This window comes from Pygocentrus nattereri, chromosome 28 (assembly GCF_015220715.1).
Source record: "Pygocentrus nattereri isolate fPygNat1 chromosome 28, fPygNat1.pri, whole genome shotgun sequence".
Classification (NCBI taxonomy): domain Eukaryota; kingdom Metazoa; phylum Chordata; class Actinopteri; order Characiformes; family Serrasalmidae; genus Pygocentrus; species Pygocentrus nattereri.
In genome coordinates, this window is record NC_051238.1 from 21161622 (window position 1) to 21184198 (window position 22577).

A 22577-nucleotide genomic window follows, 5' to 3' on the forward strand; every position below is an offset into this window, starting at 1 on the left:
TTGACAGCTCGGGGGTAGAAACTGTTATAAGATTAAGAGCGTTGTTCGACTGCGTCTCTATGAAGTTGACACTTGAGTCACACGTGCAAGTGGGGAAAAAAAAAAGTGAGCAATCGGAAGGCCTGAGGTTTGACAGACGTGAGATGCACGCCTCGTGCAGCCAGTGTGAGTTAAATCGCTGATTAATGTGGAAGATTTGTTCCGTCAGATGGACGACTGAACATTTGAATTACATTTTGAGAATAAATATCCGAGTATGCGAAACCTGTACAGCGGATTTGGGTCATTATGAGCTTCTTTGTCCTCATGCTCTGTCCTGCGTAGTTTACGTATAGTTTGCAGAGGAGTTAAATGAATTATGATTGTTTTTTCCCCCTGCATTTTAAAAGTAGCGTCCAGCCCACGGTGTTTAGAGGCATACCTATGTGAGCAGGTAGTGAAAGAACAGAAAAAAGCCTGGTAGTATTTTCTTGACGCGAAGGCTGAAGCAGTCACATTAAACATGTGCAAGTCTGATTCTCCACAGAGTCGCAGTATTGCCTTCACCCGCCACCAAACAGACATTTGCTGATGAATGTCGACGAAGCAGCAGAACTGTGAGTACATGGGTAAACCTGAGGTTCGTGTCTTGCAGGTGCCGAAATGTAACCTCTGCACTGTTCAAGCTGGCGCGTAAAGTCGGAATAAAACGTCGATGTCGGAGTCAAATTTATTTATAAAGCAGATTTAAAAACGTCAGTCGGCCAAAGTGCTGTACAAAGGGCAATAATAATATGGAATAATATAAATAACATCTAAACAATAAAATCACACAATAAATACAGACTAATGTAAAAAGAGCCATTAAAAACAACTCAATAAAAAAAATAGAAATTGCACAGAATAAAAGAAGAAATGGAGAATTAATTTGGGTGAAATGCCAAAGAAAATAGATGTGTTTTTAGAGCAGGTTTAAACTTTTCTAGAGACTCAGCTGATCGCACATTTAAAAATAAGAAGCTGGGAAACCAATTTCAGCCTCGCAGTAAATGGTAGCTGTTAGCCATTCCGGTGTTCTGACCAATTCAACTTCTCCCGAAGACACAGAGTTGTCCCGATTGCTGGTGAGATGGAGGGGTGGGGTTGTCCCGATTGCTGGTGAGATGGAGGGGTGGGGTTGTCCCGATTGCTGGTGAGATGGAGGGGTGGGGTTGTCCCGATTGCCCGGGAGATGGAGGGGTGGGGTTGTCCCGATTGCCCGGGAGATGGAGGGGTGGGGTTGTCCCGATTGCCCGGGAGATGGAGGGGTGGGGTTGTCCCGATTGCCCGGGAGATGGAGGGGTGGGGTTGTCCCGATTGCCCGGGAGATGGAGGGGTGGGGTTGTCCCGATTGCCCGGGAGATGGAGGGGTGGGGTTGTCCCGATTGCCCGGGAGATGGAGGGGTGGGGTTGTCCCGATTGCCCGGGAGATGGAGGGGTGGGGTTGTCCCGATTGCCCGGGAGATGGAGGGGTGGGGTGAAGTGTTGGGGGCTATATGGCCCTTCAAACGGAGATTTTTCAGAGGCACTGCAAACAGAGAAAATGAGAAAATGGCATTTAGAAAGCCGAGTTCGCCTCTTTGAAGGCGGATGATGCCCTAAATGTATTTAAGCAGTGAGGAGCTGAACTTTCCCCTCGTCTGCTGTCACTGCAGGCCGGCAGGGTCGCCTGCAGAGCAGCGCTAGTAGCTCTTGATGAAGTGATGTAGTTTTTTGTCTGTGCTCTTTTTTATTCTGTGACTCGATTGATTGATTGATTGATTGATTGATTGATTGATTGATTGATTGATGTGTAAAACTGAAGTTGTGAATGAATCGCGAGCGCCGATGCTTTTCAGTCTCCTTCAGATGAGCAGCAAATGTCAGTGTGATGTACCGTTATTGCTCTAGTCTGGAGACACAGCAGGAAAACACGTCCTGGTTATTTTTTCCAGGCTGTTTTAAATACGATTCACCTGTCCGGTCATGTGACACACAAGTGCGATCACCACAGCCGGAGGCGGCGTATTGGAAATGGCCGGGAAACCTCGTCTCGTCTGTTTACGTAAAACTCTACGACAACTGATGACGTATCCGGTTCTTGAAGGCTCGTCCCATTTCATAGGGGGAAGATTTCAACCACTACCCCCTGTAACTCCGTTTCAAGGGAGAGGGTTACACTCGAAAAGAAGGGGTAGGGGTAAAAAGAAGGAATGGGACTGGGCCTTAGTTTTATCTTTGAATGTAAATCAAATGGTCCTTTATCTTCATGATTTATTATTGTTGTTATTATTCAGATGCTTTAATGCAGCTTTTGAATAAGGAAGATATGAAGCTCTTACATGTTTTACGTATCAGGCTATATGGCAGTGTGGACCGCTCCTGAAACAAACAGTCTTTGCTGCAGCAGATTGTGGTCCTCTCGGAGTCAAAGCTTTAACTGTTTTTCTGCAATTAGGTGGGTGGAAGCCGGAGCGTAGCCTGGCCACCAGACGTGGTGAAATTGCCCAAATGAATGCTGTCTGTTGTAAGATTGTGCACATTCCACTACATTCCAGTTGTTTTGATGCTGCTCAGACCGCCTCCCCCTACCTTTCTCTACTGCAGCTCACTTCTTGGGTGACTCTGTAACAGAATGTGAGGAATTCTTTGTTCACTTTCAGATATTCAGATAAGGAGGGGGTGGCAGTGGAATGGACAACCATTTGCACAGGAAGGCGGGACTGAAAAGACATGGCCACAGGCCACGTAAAGTTGATTTTGGGGTTTTCGCATGAATGTTTTGCTTAAGAGATAAGATCTTACCTTCACAACCTCAACATGATGCTACATGACCTACGTTTGCCGTGCAGGCTCTCTTAGCCTTCATACACATTTAACTACTTGGTCTAATGTCATACAGCTTGAATAGAGCACTGAGTGAGATGAATGACTCTTTATTCCTCATTGGAAAGCTCTTCATTTATCTTAGTTTACGCCCTGTGGTAGATGCAAACAGACTGCTTTTCCGTCTTCAGACCACTCCACATATCGCTGTGGCACGGTGGGGTGTGGGTTGTCGCTTGGCTCTGTGCTTCTGTTTGCATTCTTAATCACGCTAACAAACCACTCTGTTACGTTCTCCATAAACAGCAGTCCTGCGTTTCTCACTAAGGCCCTCCTCCCACGTTTATATCAAACTCAAGGCTGCCTCCTCCTGGGCTGATTATGTACAGAGCAAGAATGAAGTCATCAGATTGACATTCACTGCCTCAAGTCAGTCTGGAGTTGGATAGCAGCCCTTCGTTAATAAGGAACACTCTCTCGGAGCGCCGTCAGCTGTGTGGCCGTATTTTTTTTTTGAGGTTTCAGAAAGTTCAGTGTTTATATCTCAAACAGATGCCGAACGCAAGTTGATGTACACTGGTAGACGGGCATTATGAAGAAACTTACGGACTCTTATAGTCTTACAGAGGTCATAATGTCTTGAAGTGGGGTTGTCAATCTTTTCTACTTCAAGGCCCACCTGTTTATCTCTAGAAAATGTGATGGCCCACTGGAAAACGAATGTTGGGGTGTAATTTGTTTCTAGAGGCAAGAGGCAAAAAATGATGCTGTATTTGTGCACTGTTTTTGCAGGGCTTGTATTCATATTTACAGTTTGAAATCATTTTATATTTATTTTACTGGTCCAATAGCCATTTTATTTGCTGTGCAAAATGGCCAGTGAAGCTACACTCACCGGCCACTTTATTAGGTACACCTGTTTGACTGCTTGTTAACACAAATAGCTAGTCAGCCAATCACACGGCCACAGCTCACTGCATCTAGGCATGTAGAGGTGGTCAAGACAACTTGCTGAAGTGCAGACCGAGCATCAGAATGGGGAAGAAAGGGGATTTAAGTGACTCTGAACGTGGCGTGGTTGTTGGTGCCAGACGGGCTGGTCTGAGTATTTCAGAAACTGCTGATCTACTAGGATTTTCATACACAACCATCTCTAGGGTTTACAGAGAACGGTCCGAAAAAGAGGAAATATCCAGTGAGCGGTCAGTTGTGCGGATGAAAATGCCTTGTTGATGTGAGAGGTCAGAGGAGAATGGGCAGACTGGTTCCAGATGATAGAAAGACAACAGGAACTCAAATAACCAACCAGAATCTCTGAGGAACGTTTCCAACACCTTGTTGAAAGTGTGCCATGAAGAATTAAGGCAGTTCTGAAGGAAAAAGAGGGTCCAACTTGTTACTAGCAAGGTGTACCTAATAAAGTGGTCGGGGAGTGTATGTGTGTGGGAGCTGTTTTGCCTTATGATGCTCAGCATGCACCTCTCTGCAATGAGTGGAGTTTTAAAAATTGTAGACTGAAATCTCAAAACTGTAGTAAAACTCTTCAGACAGCTGGTTCCCATCAACACCACTGAACGTCTCTCTGAAGGTTTCTGTAGAATGGAGCATCTCACATCAAACCACTCTGCATGTTTACATTCTAGTGATTGGATTATGCAGGATTTTTTTGATAAAGGTGGAATTCTCTTTTAATTTTCTTTTTACCCGTACACCAACATGATCTTCATTTAAAGTATGTAAATATTTTCCCCGTTGTAAATCTGACCACTCCACTGACAGGAAGACCTAGTAGTAGACAGGATGTCCTGTGTGCTAAATTTATATCGCTGTTGTGTTTGGTATTCAAGAAAATATAAGCGAAGTGGCCTTCGCTCGGGCTTCTCGGCCTCTGCGTTCCAAACTATTGTCTACTGTTTATCGTTCTCCGCTCCGTCCTCTGAGATGGCCGAGCTTCAAGAAAACACTAAACTATCTACGCTACTGAAAGTGGCGTTGCTCATTTGTGTTCAAGTCAGGGTCAAATGTAATTCAGACTTCCTCGTCGGGAAACGTTAATCATTACTCTCACTCCGGTTCACAGCTGTGGCACATTTAAAGGCCCATATCATGAAAAAAACCACATTTTCTTTTATTTTTAAATGATGGAGTTTGAAGTACTCTGACAACGTTTCAAAACATACCTTTTACTACCAAGTCCATATTTGTCTCCATGTATATCGTTTCCCTATATGGAACCTATGCTGGAAAAACAGCCCAAATTGAACTCACTGCGTTTGTGATGTCACAAGAACAAAACTCATTTCCATATCATCTATTCACTATTCAGCAGTTCAGTTCTGTCTATTCATATTAAAGTTCTAAGGAGGATTTCTAGTGTTGAGTGCAATACAGGTCAGCCAATCAGAATAGAGCTCATTTACCTCGTCAGTCTTAAAGGCACAGGGACAAAAGTACTTCTTAATTGTGAGGAATAAAGAGGCTTAAAAATGATTAGACTATATGGACTATTATTGGTATTTAAACCACACAAATGTTAGAAGAGGACCTCACCGGCCACTTTATTAGGTACACCTGTTCAGTTGCTTGTTAACACAAATAGCTAATCAGCCAATCACACGGCCGCAGCTCGATGCATTTAGGCATGTAGAGGTGGTCAAGACAACTTGCTGAAGTGCAGACCGAGCATCAGAATGGGGAAGAAAGGGGATTTAAGTGACTTTGAACGTGGCGTGGTTGTTGGTGCCAGACGGGCTGGTCTGAGTATTTCAGAAACTGCTGATCTACTGGGATTTTCACACACAACCATCTCTAGGGTTTACAGAGAACGGTCCGAAAAAGAGGAAATATCCAGTGAGCGGTCAGTTGTGTGGACGAAAATGCCTTGTTGATGTGAGAGGTCAGAGGAGAATGGACAGACTGGTTCCAGATGATAGAAAGGCAGCAGGAACTCAAATAACCAACCAGAATCTCTGAGGAATGTTTCCAACACCTTGTTGAAAGTGTGCCATGAAGAATTAAGGCAGTTCTGAAGGCAAAAGGGGGTCCAGCCTTTTACTAGCACAGTGTACCTAATAAAGTGGCCGGTGAGTCTATGTAAGATATGGACCCTTTAACTTAAGACAGTCTTGTCCACACTGCAGACTTTGTCTCAACTAATGCGTTGCAGCCCTGCCCCATCACTCACGATTGGCTGTCATCCATATCTGTGTTCAGTTGCTATGGAGACTTTGTTTAACCATATAATCATTAATCATGCTCACAGGGCACGATCATAAAGGAATGAGTGACACAGAGAGAAGGTATGAGTGGATGGTGCTAAAGCCAGGGCCCCCCTCGCTGGCTTTTAACTCGGAGAGCTTGCTGGCCAGCTCGGTTTATTTTCAGCACATTTTCACTGACTTGCGCGTTGGTCCTTAAACTTTAAATAGCTGGGCTATACGCTCCCATGTGGTTCAGTGGCTACAGTTAAACATAGCCAGCCTTGGAGATGACATATATGTATGTTTTTGTTCTGCGTGTGCTAATGAAATATCTACCGGCTATATTTAAATATACAGAGCATATCGCTGCTGTCGGATCAGAACCTCGTATCTCCAAAATGGTAACTTTACAGGAGAAGGGAAAAACATAAAGTAGTTTTAATGTAAGTCAGTGGAACCAGACGTCTTTCCAAGTCATTTTGGGCCATCTCTTTGGGTTCATTCATTACGAAATTTCCAGAAAATGTAAGGAGCAACATGTCCTTTGAAATTATGCCAGAAACTGAAAAATGACAACCTCGTATCTCCATTTTTTTCTTCCAACAGCAGCGATATGCAAATGATCTACAAAAGACGTCACCGGGTTTCCACCAGCATGCTCTTGGCAAAGTTCTACCTGAAGCCCTCTTGGCTTTGATGAGCTGTTCTGTGACTGTGTTCTGAGCATTACGGAAAGAAAAGGTAGAGCAGAAAAGCAGAAGCTACAGATAATTTGGTAAAGAGTGGGTTAATGACCATTGGCCTCCCGCTCCACTGTCCCTCCCACTCCATTGCCTCTCTTTGGCACACACACTTCGCTTCTTACTTTCATTGGCTTTGACACAAGCACAGGCACACAGTCAGGTGTGGATAAGGCGATCTGAGTGCTTTTGAGGACTACACACCCGAAACTCTGTGAGTAAACCGGGGTCTTTTTGAATATAGCGCCGGTGTTTTGTATGAAAAGTCAAGTGTCCTCTCATTTGTGTGTAAGTCATGTCTCAAGTGCTGGGCTACTACTAGACTAGACTAGACTAGACTAGACTGCTAATACTTCTCAGCTGTTAATCGCTGTTAAAGAAAAGACAAGGTGGTTCTGCTTTCCGACAGTTCTTATGTTCTTGGATTAAACTCCTATGTAGAAGAGATTATTAATGTCACTAAGTGAGATCTGCTTTTTCTATAATCTCTCTAATAAAAGCTCAGCCTTGGTTCCTTATCTGTGAATGGGCATTCTGTCTGTGTCACTTTTAACTGGTGCACACAGTAATAACACTGTCTGCCTCTGACACCCAGCATATCGGATTCAGAGAAGAGAATGTACATATCATAAACTAGGCTGGCCCACAGACTCAGAGTACAGCGTTATATCCGCATCGGTTGTGCCGTCATGTTATGGCTTGCTTTTCAGAGTTTTTTCATCATTAATCTTTTCGGCCACACCTTTTGGCCAGCGCTGGCTGATTAATCTTTTATACTAGTAGAGGTAGTTTAAGTGGTATTGATGGAGTCCAAGCAGTGTTTACGTAATTACATACTACTCAATAAAATAGCTGGGCAGTGTGGCGTGATCATCTAACATGATATTTGAAGAGATTTTAATGATATGATCATGATATTTCCTCTGAGCTTTGAGCACCATTCACTCATTTTAAAAAAAAATCAAACGAATAACAAAAACTATGAATTTAACGTATCGTCCGACACTAAATCCAGTTAAACATGACGAATTATTAGGGATGGGCAATAAAGATCCAGACATTTTCATGGTATACGACGTGTATGATGATGACACACACAAGACAGTTTGGCACATTTAAAAACAGCCATCAAAACTTAGTATGGTGATTTTTATTCAGTGTTTTACGTACTGCACTGCAGTTAAATGGGAGCCGTTATGCTCTGTAATAAACCATGCAGTCGGTCAGTGTTTAAGTATTAATGATAAACCATTTGCTTTTGCATATTTAGGGCATCACAATTGCAAGTTTTATCACGTTAACGATAAAATATGTTCTGCCATTTGTTTCCTTTTTTTTTTTAATGGAACATGCAGTTGGTCAGTCTTCATTGAGTATTTTAGCCATGATATACATAAACGTATATTGTGATATACACTCACCGGCCACTTTATTAGGTACTTTATTAGGCTGTGGAGCAGCCATGTTCTGAGGCCTTCAGGTTACCTTTATTCTCAGCAACAGGTTGAAACATGCAGTCACTGTCGCACAGCAGAATCTTCAGTAGTGCCTTGATATCGGTGACACCTTCTTTGTAATATGTTTGTTATACACTCACCGGCCACTTTATTAGGTACACCTTTCTAGTAAAAGGTTGAACCCCTTTGGCCTTCAGAACTGCCTTAATTCTTCATGGCACACTTTCAACAAGGTGTTGGAAACGTTCCTCAGAGATTCTGGTTGGTTATTTGAGTTCCTGTTGCCTTTCTATCATCTGGAACCAGTCTGCCCATTCTCCTCTGACCTCTCACATCATCAAGACATTTTTTCCACACAACTGACCACTCACTGGATATTTCCTTTTTTTCGGACCGTTCTCTGTAAACCCTAGAGATGGTTGGGTGTGAAAATCCCAGTAGATCAGCAGTTTCTGATATACTCAGACCAGCCCGTCTGGCACCAACAACCACGCCGCGTTCAAAGTCACTTAAATCCCCTTTCTTCCCCATTCTGATGCTCAGTCTGCACTTCAGCAAGTTGTCTTGACCACCTCTACATGCCTGAATGCATCGAGTTGCAGCCATGTGATTGGCTGATTAGCTATTTGTGTTAACAAGCAGTTGAACATAAATAAAGTGGCCAGTGAGTGTATTGTTAACAATGTAATGATAAATATCATTATATTGTCCACCCTTAGCTGTGTTGGTAAAAATACACTGCACGATTCTCTTTGGTGTCACTTTAAGAGAAAAAACGTGTGTGTGTGTGTGTGTGTGTGTGTGTGTGTAAGGTTTGCTATCATGAGGTTCATTAGTACAACTTAAATAACATCAAATTGCTGTGATAGTGATATATTTGGAAAGTGTTGTGATTCTCAATACCGCCCAGCACCAGCCTGAGATGGTGTTTAGTTTCTGGTGCCTCGGTATGTGCACTCATAAACTATGAGTAATAGTGGCAAAGGCTCGGATATCCGAGGCACAGGTTACTGTATAGCTGTCATATAAACCAGCGCTGTGGCAGTCTTTAGCTACCCATGTTGTCAGCCCCTCAGCATGCGAGAGCCCCCCCCCCCAGTCAGTACGATATGCAAGGGCTGTGTGGATCCGTGCTATTATTGACGAGCCCGAGGCTGGGGCTGGGTGGATGGAAGGTGGTGAGACGAGTGCTTTATTTTCTCTTGGCACTTCTAGTGGAGCAGCCATGTTCTGAGGCCTTCAGGTTACCTTTATTCTCAGCAACAGGTTGAAACATGCAGTCACTGTCGCACAGCAGAATCTTCAGTAGTGCCTTGATATCGGTGACACCTTCTTTGTAATATGTTTGTTATACACTCACCGGCCACTTTATTAGCCTTCAGAACTGCCTTAATTCTTCATGGCAGACTTTCAACAGGTGTTGGAAACGTTCCTCAGAGATTTTGGTTGGTTATTTGAGTTCCTGTTGCCTTTCTATCATCTGGAACCAGTCTGCCCATTCTCCTCTGACCTCTCACATCAACAAGGCATTTTCGTCCGCACAACTGACCGCTCACTGGATATTTCCTCTTTTTCGGACCGTTCTCTGTAAATCCTAGAGATGGTTGTGCATGAAAATCCCAGTAGATCAGCAGTTTCTGAAATACTCAGACCAGCCCGTCTGGCACCAACAACCACGCCACGTTCAAAGTCAGTTAAATCCCCTTTCTTCCCCGTTCTGATGCTCGGTCTGCACTTCAGAAGGTTGTCTTGACCACCTCTACATGCCTAAATGCAGTGAGTTGCAGCCATGTGATGGCTGCATGGCTGATTAGCTATTTGTGTTAACAAGCAACTGAACTGTACCTAATAAAGTGGCCAGTGAGTGTAAGTGTTTGCGTTGTTTTGCACTTTCTGGCCAAACCCACAGAACACGCCCATGTTATCAGCACTGCACGTACAGTGACTCAACATGCTAAAGGACAGTTATGAGGCAACAGTTCCGGGGGGTGGGTGCAATCCGCTCTGTGCCAATGTCTGTGGACGAAAGCTGACCAGTGTGTTTGCTGAAGGGCACTGGACGTTCTTTTGTTAGATTAGGTTACCTGTCAAGGATGGAACTGAAGCAAAAAAAGGTTTGCGCTCATGGTTTCAATATTAAACCGTTCTCACTTTGTTTCACAGAGGACTGTAATCAGCTGTCGTCAGTTATTATGTCGAGAGCACGCTTTTGATAAAGAAAACTGGCTCCTATGCCGCGTTGTGCCCTTGAGCTTGGCAGTCCCATCGGTTGGCTGACTGTAGCATGTGTTGTGCATGCTTCATACTTCAACTCTTTAAAAAATGATCTGAATGAAAAGGTGTTTTTTTTGGGGGGGGGGGGTTTGTTTTTTTGTTTTTTTTCCCCCTGGCCAACATTCCTTGGCCACCCCCCCCTCCTCTTTTGCAGGGGTCATATTATTACTTCTTTTTCACTTTGTTATTAATGTCACAGCTCATCATTTCTTAATGATCATACAGATATAAGGTGATGTGGCACCACAACCACCCAACACCCCTCCAAACACCCCCCCCCCCCCCCCCCCATTTGAGCAAAACAAAAAACAAAACAGACAAAAAAAGAAGTAAAGAGAAAGGATGAAATAACAATAATAGTAATGGGAATAAGAAGAATGATAACGGTAACACTTAACAATGGACAAACTGGACCTACAGGACAGACAAGCGCAAAAACTTAACAAAACAGTAAACAAAGCAGTAATGCCCCCTTTTGTAATCATAACGTGTAGTTATCAAATGCTATGTTGGGGTTTAAACCCTTTCCTGATGAGTTTGGAGAGAGAGAAATCAACTATCAAGATATTGTAAAAATTGTGACCAGATTGAACGATGTTGTTATTTTTGAAATTTGCTGTGAGTTCTCCAGGTTACAGTGATCTGTGAGGAGGTCAAGCCAAAGCTTTATTGAAACTTTGGTTCTGTCCTTCCGGTTCAGCAGTACAGCTTTTTTGGCAATGGTGATACGAATATAAAGGATTTGATGTGATTGGGTGCTGAAAGTGAGGAAAGGTCATTAAGTAGCGCTACAGTGGGAGATAAAGGGATGACGAGGCCCAAAATCGCTGATAGCCTGTCCATGACCTCTGAAGATTCAAGATTACGCCGATGTGTCATGTAGCCCTTAAAAATGAAGCTTTCTTTTCTACGTTTCCGGCATTTGGCTGACGCTCTTATCCAGAGCGACTTACAATTTGATCATTTTACACAGGTAGGCGAAGGTGGTGTTAGGAGTCTTGCCCAAGGACTCTTATTGGTATAGTGTTGGGGGCTTGTCCAAGCAGGGGATTGAACCCCAGTCTACAGCGTAGAAGGCAGAGGTGTTACCCGCTACACTAACCACCCACCACTTTTCTATTATTTCTCAGCGTTGAATTGAAGACATTGCATTGTAAATGTGTTAACCCATCTCCGAAAATATTCTTTTTCCTGATGGTGGCTTAAATGAATAACTGTTAAAACGAGTTTGAGAGGTTTTTTTTTTTTTTTTTAAATATCCAGTGTATAATGTGTTATATTTGATTCTGATATTCCAGATTTTATAGTGCCTTAGGATTTGCTGCATCTTTATTGGCAAAAATAGCTTTGAATTTTCATGTACAGTGCTTTTTACATGTAGTGCTGTGTTTTTAGCCGCATGATTGAGGACATTTAGACTGTTTGGTATGAGGCTGACTCATATGCAGGCGCTGAGCTGTTTCGAGAGGCTTATGAACTCAGCTAGAGAGGAATAACTTGCTACTGTTTCCGTTTGACTGTGTGAGATTCCCAGTTTAAATTTAAGCTCTGTTGTTCCGTCAGGCTCTGCTGTTATTTTAAGTGCTGACCACGTGCCTAGTGACAGGTTAGCGCTACTTTGGTGTCTTTCACTCCATACAGCTCCATTGGCTTGCTTATTGAACTTATTAGAGCTGTTTTCAGTTCTCATGAATGCATAAAGTAGCTGCAGGTGGATCATTCAGTGTCGGATCACTTCTCTCACTGGCCACTGGCCGGTGGTTGCGGCCAGTCTGACACATTCTGCATCAGACTTTAACATGTATGTAAAATATATAGAAAACTCAAATTTACAGCGTCTTAGACGTTATTCCAGTTATAATTTGAATTAAAGTACTATTTTGATTGATTCGTTTACCCTAATCGTCTACCCAGCTGTCTTAATTTGACCTCTACATGCCTAAATGCATTGAGTTGTGGTCATGTGATTGGCTGATTAGCTATTTGTGTTAACAAGCAATCGAACCTAATAAAGTGGCTGGAGAGTGTATTCTATTGGCACAACAAAGGCACGATGTACCATGCCACCCCAGTCAGTTATACGAAGATAAAGATTTTCTCTAGTTACAGGTGCATTTGCTAAATATATAGTAATGAAGAGCATACATTAAAGAGCAGGCCTCAAGGTTTTGCCAAAAAAAAAAAAACTGAGAAATTTCACTCGAACCCTAAAACTAGAAAGCGAACTACATTTTTAAAACTGTGTGTCGTATGAAGTAAACGCGTTTTGATTGGGTTTAGATAAAACCAAGAAGGCGATGTACCATTTCCTTTGGGTTTTGTTACTTGGTCTGTTCACAGTTGATGCTGGTGTGAAGATCTTCGCCTTTCTGTGGATTCGTTCAGCTGTTACATTTACTTTTTGGCTGACTGCTTTTCGTACTTCTAAACGAACTCTAGCTGATTTGACAGAAGTCATTAAATAAGCCTTCTTCTAAAGGTTGTTCGGTCTTACTGGGTGTAACAGTACATGTGTGGGTGTGCTGACTGAAGCAGTGTTAGAATTCACTCCGCTTTGGCTTGTTTCAATTAAGCATTTTAAGTAAAATACAAATGCAGATAACAGATGCTGAGGAATCGTAGGAGATGAGGGTTTCACAACCACGTCTGTTTTCCCCAAGCATGAACTTACAAAATATTGGCACCTTGCCTACCCTTAGCTTGAGCATCAAAGTGACTGTTGCCTTGATGCCTGAATTGACATGCCCCTTAAAATGATTCTCCGTTGTTGACACATGTCCATGCTATGTGCTGATATCCCGAAGCCTAAGCTGCAGTAACTCTTTACAGCTTTGTGTCTGAGTGTATCCTTAATAATGATGCCATTGTCTTCTTAATGCAGACGCGTTACTGGCGGACCTGGAGTCCTCCACCGCTCATATCTCCAAGTGTCCAGTGTTCCTGCCAGAGGAGACGCCCTACTCTCTCCCCAGCGGCGGCAGCCTTCTCCAAGATGACTCTGCTCCTCCTCCCCTACCTCCTCCTCCCTCTTCTGAGGCTCTGAACGGATCACTCCAAAACCGACCCGATTCTCACCACTCCTCACTGCAGGTGAAGCACGCTGATTTTGTTCGAGCAGGACGCAGTTTAAAGGGGTCATAAGAGTCAGGAATAGATGGGCTTGGTAGCCAAAGATCAGTTGAGCATAGAAAGAGAACCACACTAGTAACGTTTGTGCAACCAGTCACCACTTTTGTGTGCTTTGTTAATAGTAGTGTCTATATTGCTAAATCCTAAAGTGCTTAACACAAGCAGGTTTGAAGATAAACGTGTCCCAGTGCACTGGGCATATGCTATTCTAAACAAATCTGGAAATAACACCAACAAACTTCCTCGACTGACTAATACTAGGAATTTACAGTAAACCTCTTTCATGTAATGAATTGGTCTGGACGGGCTTTAGCACTACGACAAACGTGCAAGATATGTAGTAGCTAGAGCATAAAGGGCTTTGAATGTTATAAGAAAGAACTTAAGAAGCAAGCCCAAACCAACAGACTTTCTTTGCCTGGCAAGCACCCAGGCCGCTGCGTTCTACATCAGCTGGGAATGAACATATTTTGATAGACGTGGCGATCTGTAACACTTCAATGTTGTAATCTGGTTGGTGAAGTTGTGAAAGAAGTTCTCAACATCCTGTAGGGTTAGCATGTGTCTTATTACGTGAATCTTATTCAAGCGTCAAAATGAATTAAAATGATAAAATAGTAGGTTTGTGTGTAACTGTCACTGAAGCTGGCTGAGCTGGCTGACTCTCCATTGGAAAAAATCGGTCGCATGAGGAAAAAAACCAACACGTTTTGGCCAATAGCCGTGCTGTGACGCACACAATGTGTGGCAAGATAAATAGGAGCTATCCATACAGTCACTGTGGTGGAGGTCAGCGCACTGCCGTCTTTTTAATGCTGCTGTATTTTTAACGGTGTGCTAGGCCAAAGCCTCAAAATGAAATTTGAACAGTCATACATATTGAACACCCCCACCAAGTGAAGCTCTGTTTGGCAGCCAAATTTTCTTTAACGAAAGAAACAAAAATAAGACGACAAATAAAAATAAGATTCTCAGAAGGGGCGGAAGACGTGCTTGACGATAATGATGGAGCAAAACCAAACCAAAAAAGATAAAGGAGAAACTTGCAAATACAAGACAGACTTGTGAGAATTCAACTAGTAAATAACAATCGTCAGGGAGTGCAAATTCACTTTTGAGTAGAAAGAAATTCGTTTTCGCTTCTTTGTAAAATCTGTTGAATATTAAACGAGATTGAAAGCTGAAGCCAATTACAACCAAATCAATTCAAATACTTCATTTGAGTCTCAACATTACTATATTTGGGTTACAAGCAAAACCTCCTTTCCACACACAGGAGGGGGATTCACGAAACATCAAATGCAGGCTACAGGACGAGGCAGCTGTGCAGTACCAGTTGAGGTGTTGGAGGAATCTGTTAATAATGTCTTAACGCTAAATTTGAATTTCTTATGGCAAAAGTTTGTGCCAATCTAAAACCGTCCTCGTGCCGCAGCAATATGGTTTGCCGTGATGCTCTGTGGTTCAGGGTGTATGTAAATGAGGGAAAGCTGTTGCCATGCCTCACGTCGCCATTTGTACAACTCGCCAGTAATCCTCGTTTATGAATGAGTAAACGTATTTACCGTCACACCATTTGGTCTTAACATCACAGTAAGTCTTCTGATGTGCGAATCTGAACCACAGTGTCTTAGTGAGGTGTTGGCCTACCTTGAACAATTACAGTGCGCCTTCTACAAGTTCTACAAGTCTCTGAAACTGAACTAGAGGCATGGAACGCCGTATATCTAAAAGAAATTCCCTCACAGTTGGTGTTTGTGAAGGTGGAGGAGAGCATAGTCCAATCCTCCAGAAATTTCCATTAATTGTTCAGTAGCTGTCGATCAGGTGACTGGGAAAGGCAGAGCATATTATTTACAGTACTGTACTCATCAAACTGACCTCTCATGACCAGGGCATCAGGGTGTTAAGAACCTGGAAAAGACCACTCCCATAAGGATAGAAATATGTAATTATAGGATGAAGGTGATCAGTCAGAGAAACTTTGAATTGACATGTAACTGTTACCTCTAAGGCAGGGGTCACCAGTCTCATCTGCAAACCACTGTGGCTGCGGGTTTCCATTCCAACCCAGCCATTCCAATCCCTTGCCTGCAAAATGCCCCCGCTAGAGCATAACAAACACTCACTGGCCACATTATTAGGTAAACCTAGTACCTGCTAGTAAAAGTTTGGACTCCCTTTTGCCTTCAGAACTGCCTTAATTCTTTGTGACACACTTTCAATAAGGTGTTGGAAACGTTCCTCAGAGATTTTGGTTGGTTATTTGAGTTCCTGTTGCCTTTCTATCATCTGGAACCAGTCTGCCCATTCTCCTCTGACCTCTCACATCAACAAGGCATTTTTGTCCACACGACTGCCGCTCACTGGATATTTCCTCTTTTTCTGGTCGTTCTCTGTAAACCCTAGAGATGGTTGTGCTTGAAAATCCCAGTAGATCAGCAGTTTCTGAAATACTCAGACCAGCCCGTCTGGCACCAACAACCACGCCACGTTCAAAGCCCCTTAAATCCCCTTTATTCCTCATTCTGATGCTCGGTCTGCACTTCAGCAAGTTGTCTTGACCACCTCTACATGCCTGAATGCATGGAGTTGCGGCCATGTGATTGGCTGATTAGCTATTTGTGTTAACAAACAGTGGCCGGTGAGTGTGTAACACTTTTCTCCAGATCGCTGTAGGGCAGTGCCTGTGGATTTGCTTCACTGAACTTTCAAATGGGCATGTGTGTTTGTAATGAAGGGTTTGTGCACAGCAGCCCTACTATAATTTCCATTGGTAGCTCATGCGTAAGAAGGCATGGAGTCACCTGGTAACATCCATAGGACTTGAGAATTTGAGAACTGAAAGAATGTCTAAATGGGCCAATACAGTGCTTACAGTAATCGACCCAAGAAAGCTTTTAGCCACTGGATAGTGTCCGATGAAGAGAATGCAGCGACAGAGGCTGCCCTTTCTCATAACCTAATGCTGAAGAGCTGGTTTATGCAGCATTGCACGCTGAGGAGGTTTTACGGTTTTGTACACCTGTCAGATTTGGCACACACATGAGCCAAAAACAGCGATATTATCAATGATTTAACAATTATGATACGTTTATTTGATTTTTTTTTCAGCTTACGTTGCTTAAATGGATGCGCTGCCCCTCATCTGTTCCCTCTATGTAGTTGTCGGTGCGACTGTTCTCCTTCACAGACTGATCACGTTCTGTATTGAATTTAATGAGTCACTTGAAGAGCCGTTGCTCGTTGTTCTTTACATGTTGCACTGATGTTCTCAAGCATGCCAGACATAGAATGTGTGCTTTTGACCACAGTGTCCAGCTCTGTTAACTGATTTTTCCCGTAAATCTAAATGTAGATGTAACTTTAATGTTCCTGTTGAAACTCAGACCAGTTGAGCACTTTGACTGAAGTTCCTGTGCTCTAGTGAGGAGTTTTCAGGTGCCTTTCACATATTTGGTTGAGTTGTAAATCAAACATTCCGTCACTCTTCAAGACCATACATGCTGATGCAGAGACATGCCTGCATACCTTTTACTTCTTAAAGGCCTTCTTTACAGCGGTTGCCACAGACATTTCAAAATCACCCAGTGAATCATGCACACTCACTCCAAATACACCACATTGGGGCAACTTTATTGGTACATATGTTGCCCAAGAATTCTAGTCCTCAGAACTAGATACCCCAACCCTTTTCGTTACTTTACTTTCGTCTTTACAGCTCCAGTCTTCCAGGAAGGCTTTCTGCACGATATTAAGTGATACTTTTTTAATCCCACAATCGGAAATTCCACCTCCACATTTAACCCATCCATGAAGTGAAACACCACATACACACTAGTGAATGCACACACACACTAGGGGGCAGTGAGCACACTTGCCCGGAGCGGTGGGCAGCCCTATCCACGGCGCCCGGGGAGCAATTGGGGATTAGGTGTCTTGCTCAAGGACACCTCAGTCATGGATGGTCGGCACTGGGGATCGAACCAGGTCACAGGGCCGGTTCCCTAACCGCCAGCCCACGACCGCCCCTACAGAGGGTGCATGCGCCAGCCAGGAATCAAACCAAGGTCACAAGAATTCACTCTCACTCACATTGATGAGATGGGTTACCTTGCGATCAATGTTCCTGTTCTTCCCAAAGGAGTTCAGCGGGGTCACGTCAGGGCTCTATACAGGCCACTGTAGGCCTCTACAACCAATTTTACTGCTGGGGTTTATGGAGATTGCATGACTATGTGCTTGATTTTATAATTGTATTAGCAATGGGTGTGGCTAAAAAACCTGAACTCTGTGATTAGGATGGCTATCCACATGCTGTTGGCTGTTGTATTTTGTTTATTATTTTGTTTACTAAATATTCTATGCATGATGGAGACAAATACCATATTGCAATTGTATTGCTACATTTTATGATTATATTAAAATTATATTGGTAAGCCTGGTTGACAAAGACTACCCTGCATTATTTTAACCAGAATTATGTGGGGTTGGATTGACCACTATTATTAATGAACGGTCATCTAGAACATCTGAGATTGGTCAGGATGCTCAGGAAGGAGTGAAGGTTTTTAGTCTGAAATAATCACTTGCTGTTTTGCCTGCTGCTGTACATGTTTGTAGTAGTTCGAGGTGGGCTATACACTGGTGTTGTCATCGTCCAAAAAAATGCATGCGTGGTCATAATTATTTTTAGCCCAGCCCTGATGACATGACATGCCTCTTAGACTAGAGATATGAATTCTGATCTGAAAGTGGCTCGGATCTGATTTGCAAAGAGTGTCCACACAGCACTCAAAGCATCAAGTCAAGGCAAAAATTGTGCGTCACTTCAACCTGCTAGTGTGAACATAATAAGTAGACAACGTGGAGTTTTATATATTCCCACACTTGGTTTTGAATACAGAACTGATCTTAGGTCAGTGTGAAAGGACTTTTGTAGAAGCAGTAGAGGTCAAAATTGTGTCAGATATAGTCAGGATGCTATTTCTGTCTGGGTTTCAGTGCAGAATCTAAGTGTGTATCTATTGTTTAAGATATTATGAAAAGTTATTATAGTGAGTATGCCATTAATTATCTATCTGTCTGTTCTCCCTTCATCAGTCTCTTGGTTCAGCCCAAAAAAGTACATTGTCTCGGGATAGCAGTAGCCCTCCGCTATCACACACTGAAGAGGACCACGTCTACAGGTCAGTAGCAGGACAACAGTGACATAATTATTGACACTTTGTACACATTGCTGAAACCTGACTTTCTCCATTTGCGATTCCAGTTTCCCCAACAAGCAGAAGCCGTCAGACTCCTCTGCAGCATCCATGAGCTCTGCACTGGGTAGCAACCTGTCTGAGCTGGACCGCCTGCTATTGGAACTCAATGCTGTCCAGCAGAATACACCTTCCTTCCCCACCACGGGTACATTAACCTATGCGTGCAGTGCATTCTACTGCTCCGAACACGTACATCACTATCAACCTGGTCTACTTCAGCTTACTTAGCTGTTGTTTTTCTCTGTATATTTTTAAAGGGCCTGCAGCAGTTAGGCTGTGTTTAACTCTAGTGTTTTGTAATTTGTTGTTCCGTAGAGGATGCTGCCCCTCCTCTTCCTCCCTGCAGTTCTGCACACTATATCCAGGAAAATGGAGCTCACCCAGGCATTACACTGACTCCTGCTGCCAAGGAAAAGCCTCAGAGAAATGGAAAGAAAGTGCCAGAAGAGGGTCGCCCTACAGTGGAGAGCTTACTGAATGAACTGGAGAGCTCCATACCCACGCCAACGTAAGATCCTCTCAACTGACACACACCCACGCGCTTATGACTTTATGGATAGTGGAAAAAATGAATTTGCATATTGATTTGAATCTTGCATATGCAGGCCTACCCCCTCTTGCCTCCAGGCAGAGGGGCGCTTGGACGCACCATCTGAGCAGCAGGGTCGAATGTCGGCCACCTCAGCCACACGAGAGCTGGATGAGCTCATGGCCTGCCTGTCTGATTTCAAGGTGCAGAGCAATGTGAGTGCATGTTTGTGTAATGAAGACTGTATGTGACATTGCAGAACTCTACGCAGGGGACTGTACGTATGGTTCACAAACTAAATGTGTAAGAATGTGTTAGTGGGACACAGTGCTCAAAAATCCAGCTAGTTCCAAGATGCTCACTTCTAATACATGGCAGTTGGTTGGTTTTTCCATCCCCTTGTTTCATTCGGTTTGTCATCTTTGTTTTAACACTCAGCTGGCCTGTTCAGCTAATCTCAGCTGTTGTGTATTTTCTTTATTTTCTCTCTGTTTTAATCTGTCCGTCTTTTCTTTCCTCCTCTTTTTCTCTCTGTGGTGTCTTCTAGCCAAGTTCTCTGGGCTCACTGAATTCTGAGCCTCTGTTTGATCAGTCTACCAACTTCTCTACTGTTGCGGAAATTCATTCTCCTCCTGCCACAGTAGCCCCAGTTGCAGCTTCCCTGACCACCAGTCTCCCTTCTAAACCAGCTAGCTACTTCCCACTGCCCTCTGCTCCAGCATCCTTAGAGCTACACATAGTGGAAGATTCTAATGAAACAGGACCTACAATACCGTCCAGTGACCCAAAATCTACCCCATCATCCCTTCTCTCTGCCCCTTCTGTTTTTGGCCATCCCAGCCCTCGGTACACCCCTGTGGCAAAACCAGGCCCTGACTCTGTTATTGATGTTTCTGCCTCCATGCTGAGCGCTGAGCTGGATTCGCTTGTTGTTCTGTCCCAGACCATCACGACCACTACTACAAATGTGTCTGTAGTCAGTCCTGGCAATCTAGAGCTTAGCCCTAATAAGCCTGAGAGCCCCTCTCTCAATGCAAGGATGAAGCCAGCTTCTCCTATTGCTTCTGTGCCTATTGTTAAATCTCCCAGTCCAACAAGTGTACCTGCTGCTACAAAGAGCCCAAACAGAGAGAGTCCTCTGATTGCTCAAATGTCTAATGGTCTCTTTCATGTACCCACTCCTGAGCTCAAACCTGCTTCTCCATCTCCCATCGCTGTACCCGTCATGCAATCACCTCCCAAGCCTGACTCTCCTCAAGATACTACACCTCCGAAATGCATCTCTCCCCTCTCAGAGCCCAAGACATCCAGCCCCAAACCACCAGCAGAGAAGCCGGAGTCGATCTTTGTTACACCACGACCACTTGCTCCAACAAGGCTTGAGTCTCCAGCTCAGGAACCTTCTCTGGATGATGCTTTGGACAATCTCCTGGCCATGAGCTTCAGCAAGCCTGGGTCTGAGGATCCTCCCAAACTGATCCAAGCAGCACGACCAGAGATTTTTGAGGAGCCTCTTATGGCAGCGGATCGCAGAGTGATGCAGCCAGACACACACACAGAAAGTGAGGTTGGAGACGGCCTTCTTGAGGATCAATCAGATTGTAGGAGTGATATGCTTGACTGGGCTGACATGGAGCTGAAGCTGCCTTATGACGGAGCAGATGGTTCCATGACCCCCATGACAGAGGCCAGCTGGATGGATGAATCTCTTACCCCCTCCTCCTGCCCTGGAACCCCTGATGCCCAGATAGATTTGCCCATGCTACAGCATACAAGCCCTATGGACCGGATTTCAGCCTCTGGACATGTATGTTTGGGACTTGGAATGATGCATGGTGGCACTGTAGAATAGTGTCATGGATTTTTTTCTGTTGAATTGAAAACTGTTTCAGTGCTTAATTTGCCAAAGTTTGGAGTGTTGGCATGTGAATGCAATGTACATTACTACTACTACTTTGGGCACCCAGTTGTTCCTCCTTTTGTAACTAGCATTATTAAAAATATTTCTGGTTTTGATCTTCTATATCCTAAATTAAATTAATCTTAACTGTTGCAGAGTTTATGGCCTAATCACAGTTATTGGCTTGAAGCGTTTTCTGCTTATGATTGTGTGGTGGCTGCCAGAAGCTGCTGCTTGGTCTTATCTTCACAGACAACGGTGTCTAATATCAGTTGGACTAGCTTTTCTAACCCTCTCCTGCACTGTGCCCTCCACTCTCGTGCTAACAGCTGACCACTGCATGCCGTGCACCTGGAGCTTGTGGTATCTGACAGGGTCTTTGCCCCTGCTACCCCAGATCAAGTCTGTGATTAGACGCACCAAGGAAACCCCCAACGTCCACCCCATGTACCGGGACGGCTTTATTCGTAGGAAGATGGGTCCGATCATCTTCCATAAGAGCAGCTCCCAGGACCGTCTCATTGAGGAGCTGCAAGGAAAGCTAGGAATCGCTCGCAAGGAGCGTCCCAAAAAACAGCCTGATGACTGGCTGACCGAGGGGGTCATTGTCATGTCAAACCCCAAACGTTCTCGAGAAGACCACAACAGGGAGGTTGACAAGGTAGAAAAGTGAAACGAAGGTCAAGTTGGGATATACATATTTTTTTTCACTCTTTTGCGTTCTCTTGCATCTGTTGCTCTTTCACTGCTTTTTTCATCATTTTTTTTAAACGTTCTGCAGTCTCTCATTTCTTTTCTTTCCTCCTTTCTCTTCTTTCTCTCTATAGATTATTATTCCCCCTGAGTCTCCTCTCCCTCAGAGGAAGGTGATCCAGCCTCCTCAGTCTCCCTCAGTTCCTCGCCCCCCTCCCCCTGCAGAGGAGCCAAAGCGTGCCCCTCTGGTAAAAGCAGCTCCGCTTCCAGCTCCGCTTCCACCTCCCCCTCCTCCAGCCCCTTCTCCACCACCCAGGGAGCCCACACCTCCTCCCCAGCCCCCTGTAGAACCTCAGCTTCCTCCGGCTCCAGTCAAGCCCCCAACACCGGAGCCTGTACAGCTCCCCCCACCAGCCCCTAAGCCTATGCCTGCTCCCACACCACCTCCTGTTCAGCCTCCTCCACCTGCCCCTGTTGCCCCCCCATCTCCCCCCAAAGTGCTGGTGTCAGTGGGATGCCAGACGGAATACAACCCCCTCTTCCCTCCAATGCAGGTGCAGGCATG

At 44.2% G+C, this 22577-nt stretch overlaps 1 protein-coding gene across 3 annotated transcripts in view; it reads left to right on the top strand.

Annotated features, from left to right (window-relative positions):
• Nucleotides 1–22577, top strand: part of pxnb (paxillin b) — a 60980-nt gene that overhangs the window by 33110 nt on the left and 5293 nt on the right. For 2 of the 3 annotated variants that reach the window (XM_037535958.1, XM_017702824.2), the window contains exons 3-10: nt 13376–13584; nt 18727–18812; nt 18896–19035; nt 19206–19398; nt 19496–19634; nt 19967–21226; nt 21717–21980; nt 22147–22566. In XM_037535958.1, the coding sequence (XP_037391855.1) occupies nt 13376–13584; nt 18727–18812; nt 18896–19035; nt 19206–19398; nt 19496–19634; nt 19967–21226; nt 21717–21980; nt 22147–22566 (2711 nt within the window). The remainder of the gene's footprint in view (nt 1–13375; nt 13585–18726; nt 18813–18895; nt 19036–19205; nt 19399–19495; nt 19635–19966; nt 21227–21716; nt 21981–22146; nt 22567–22577) is intronic. The other variant, XM_037535959.1, reaches the window with a different exon arrangement.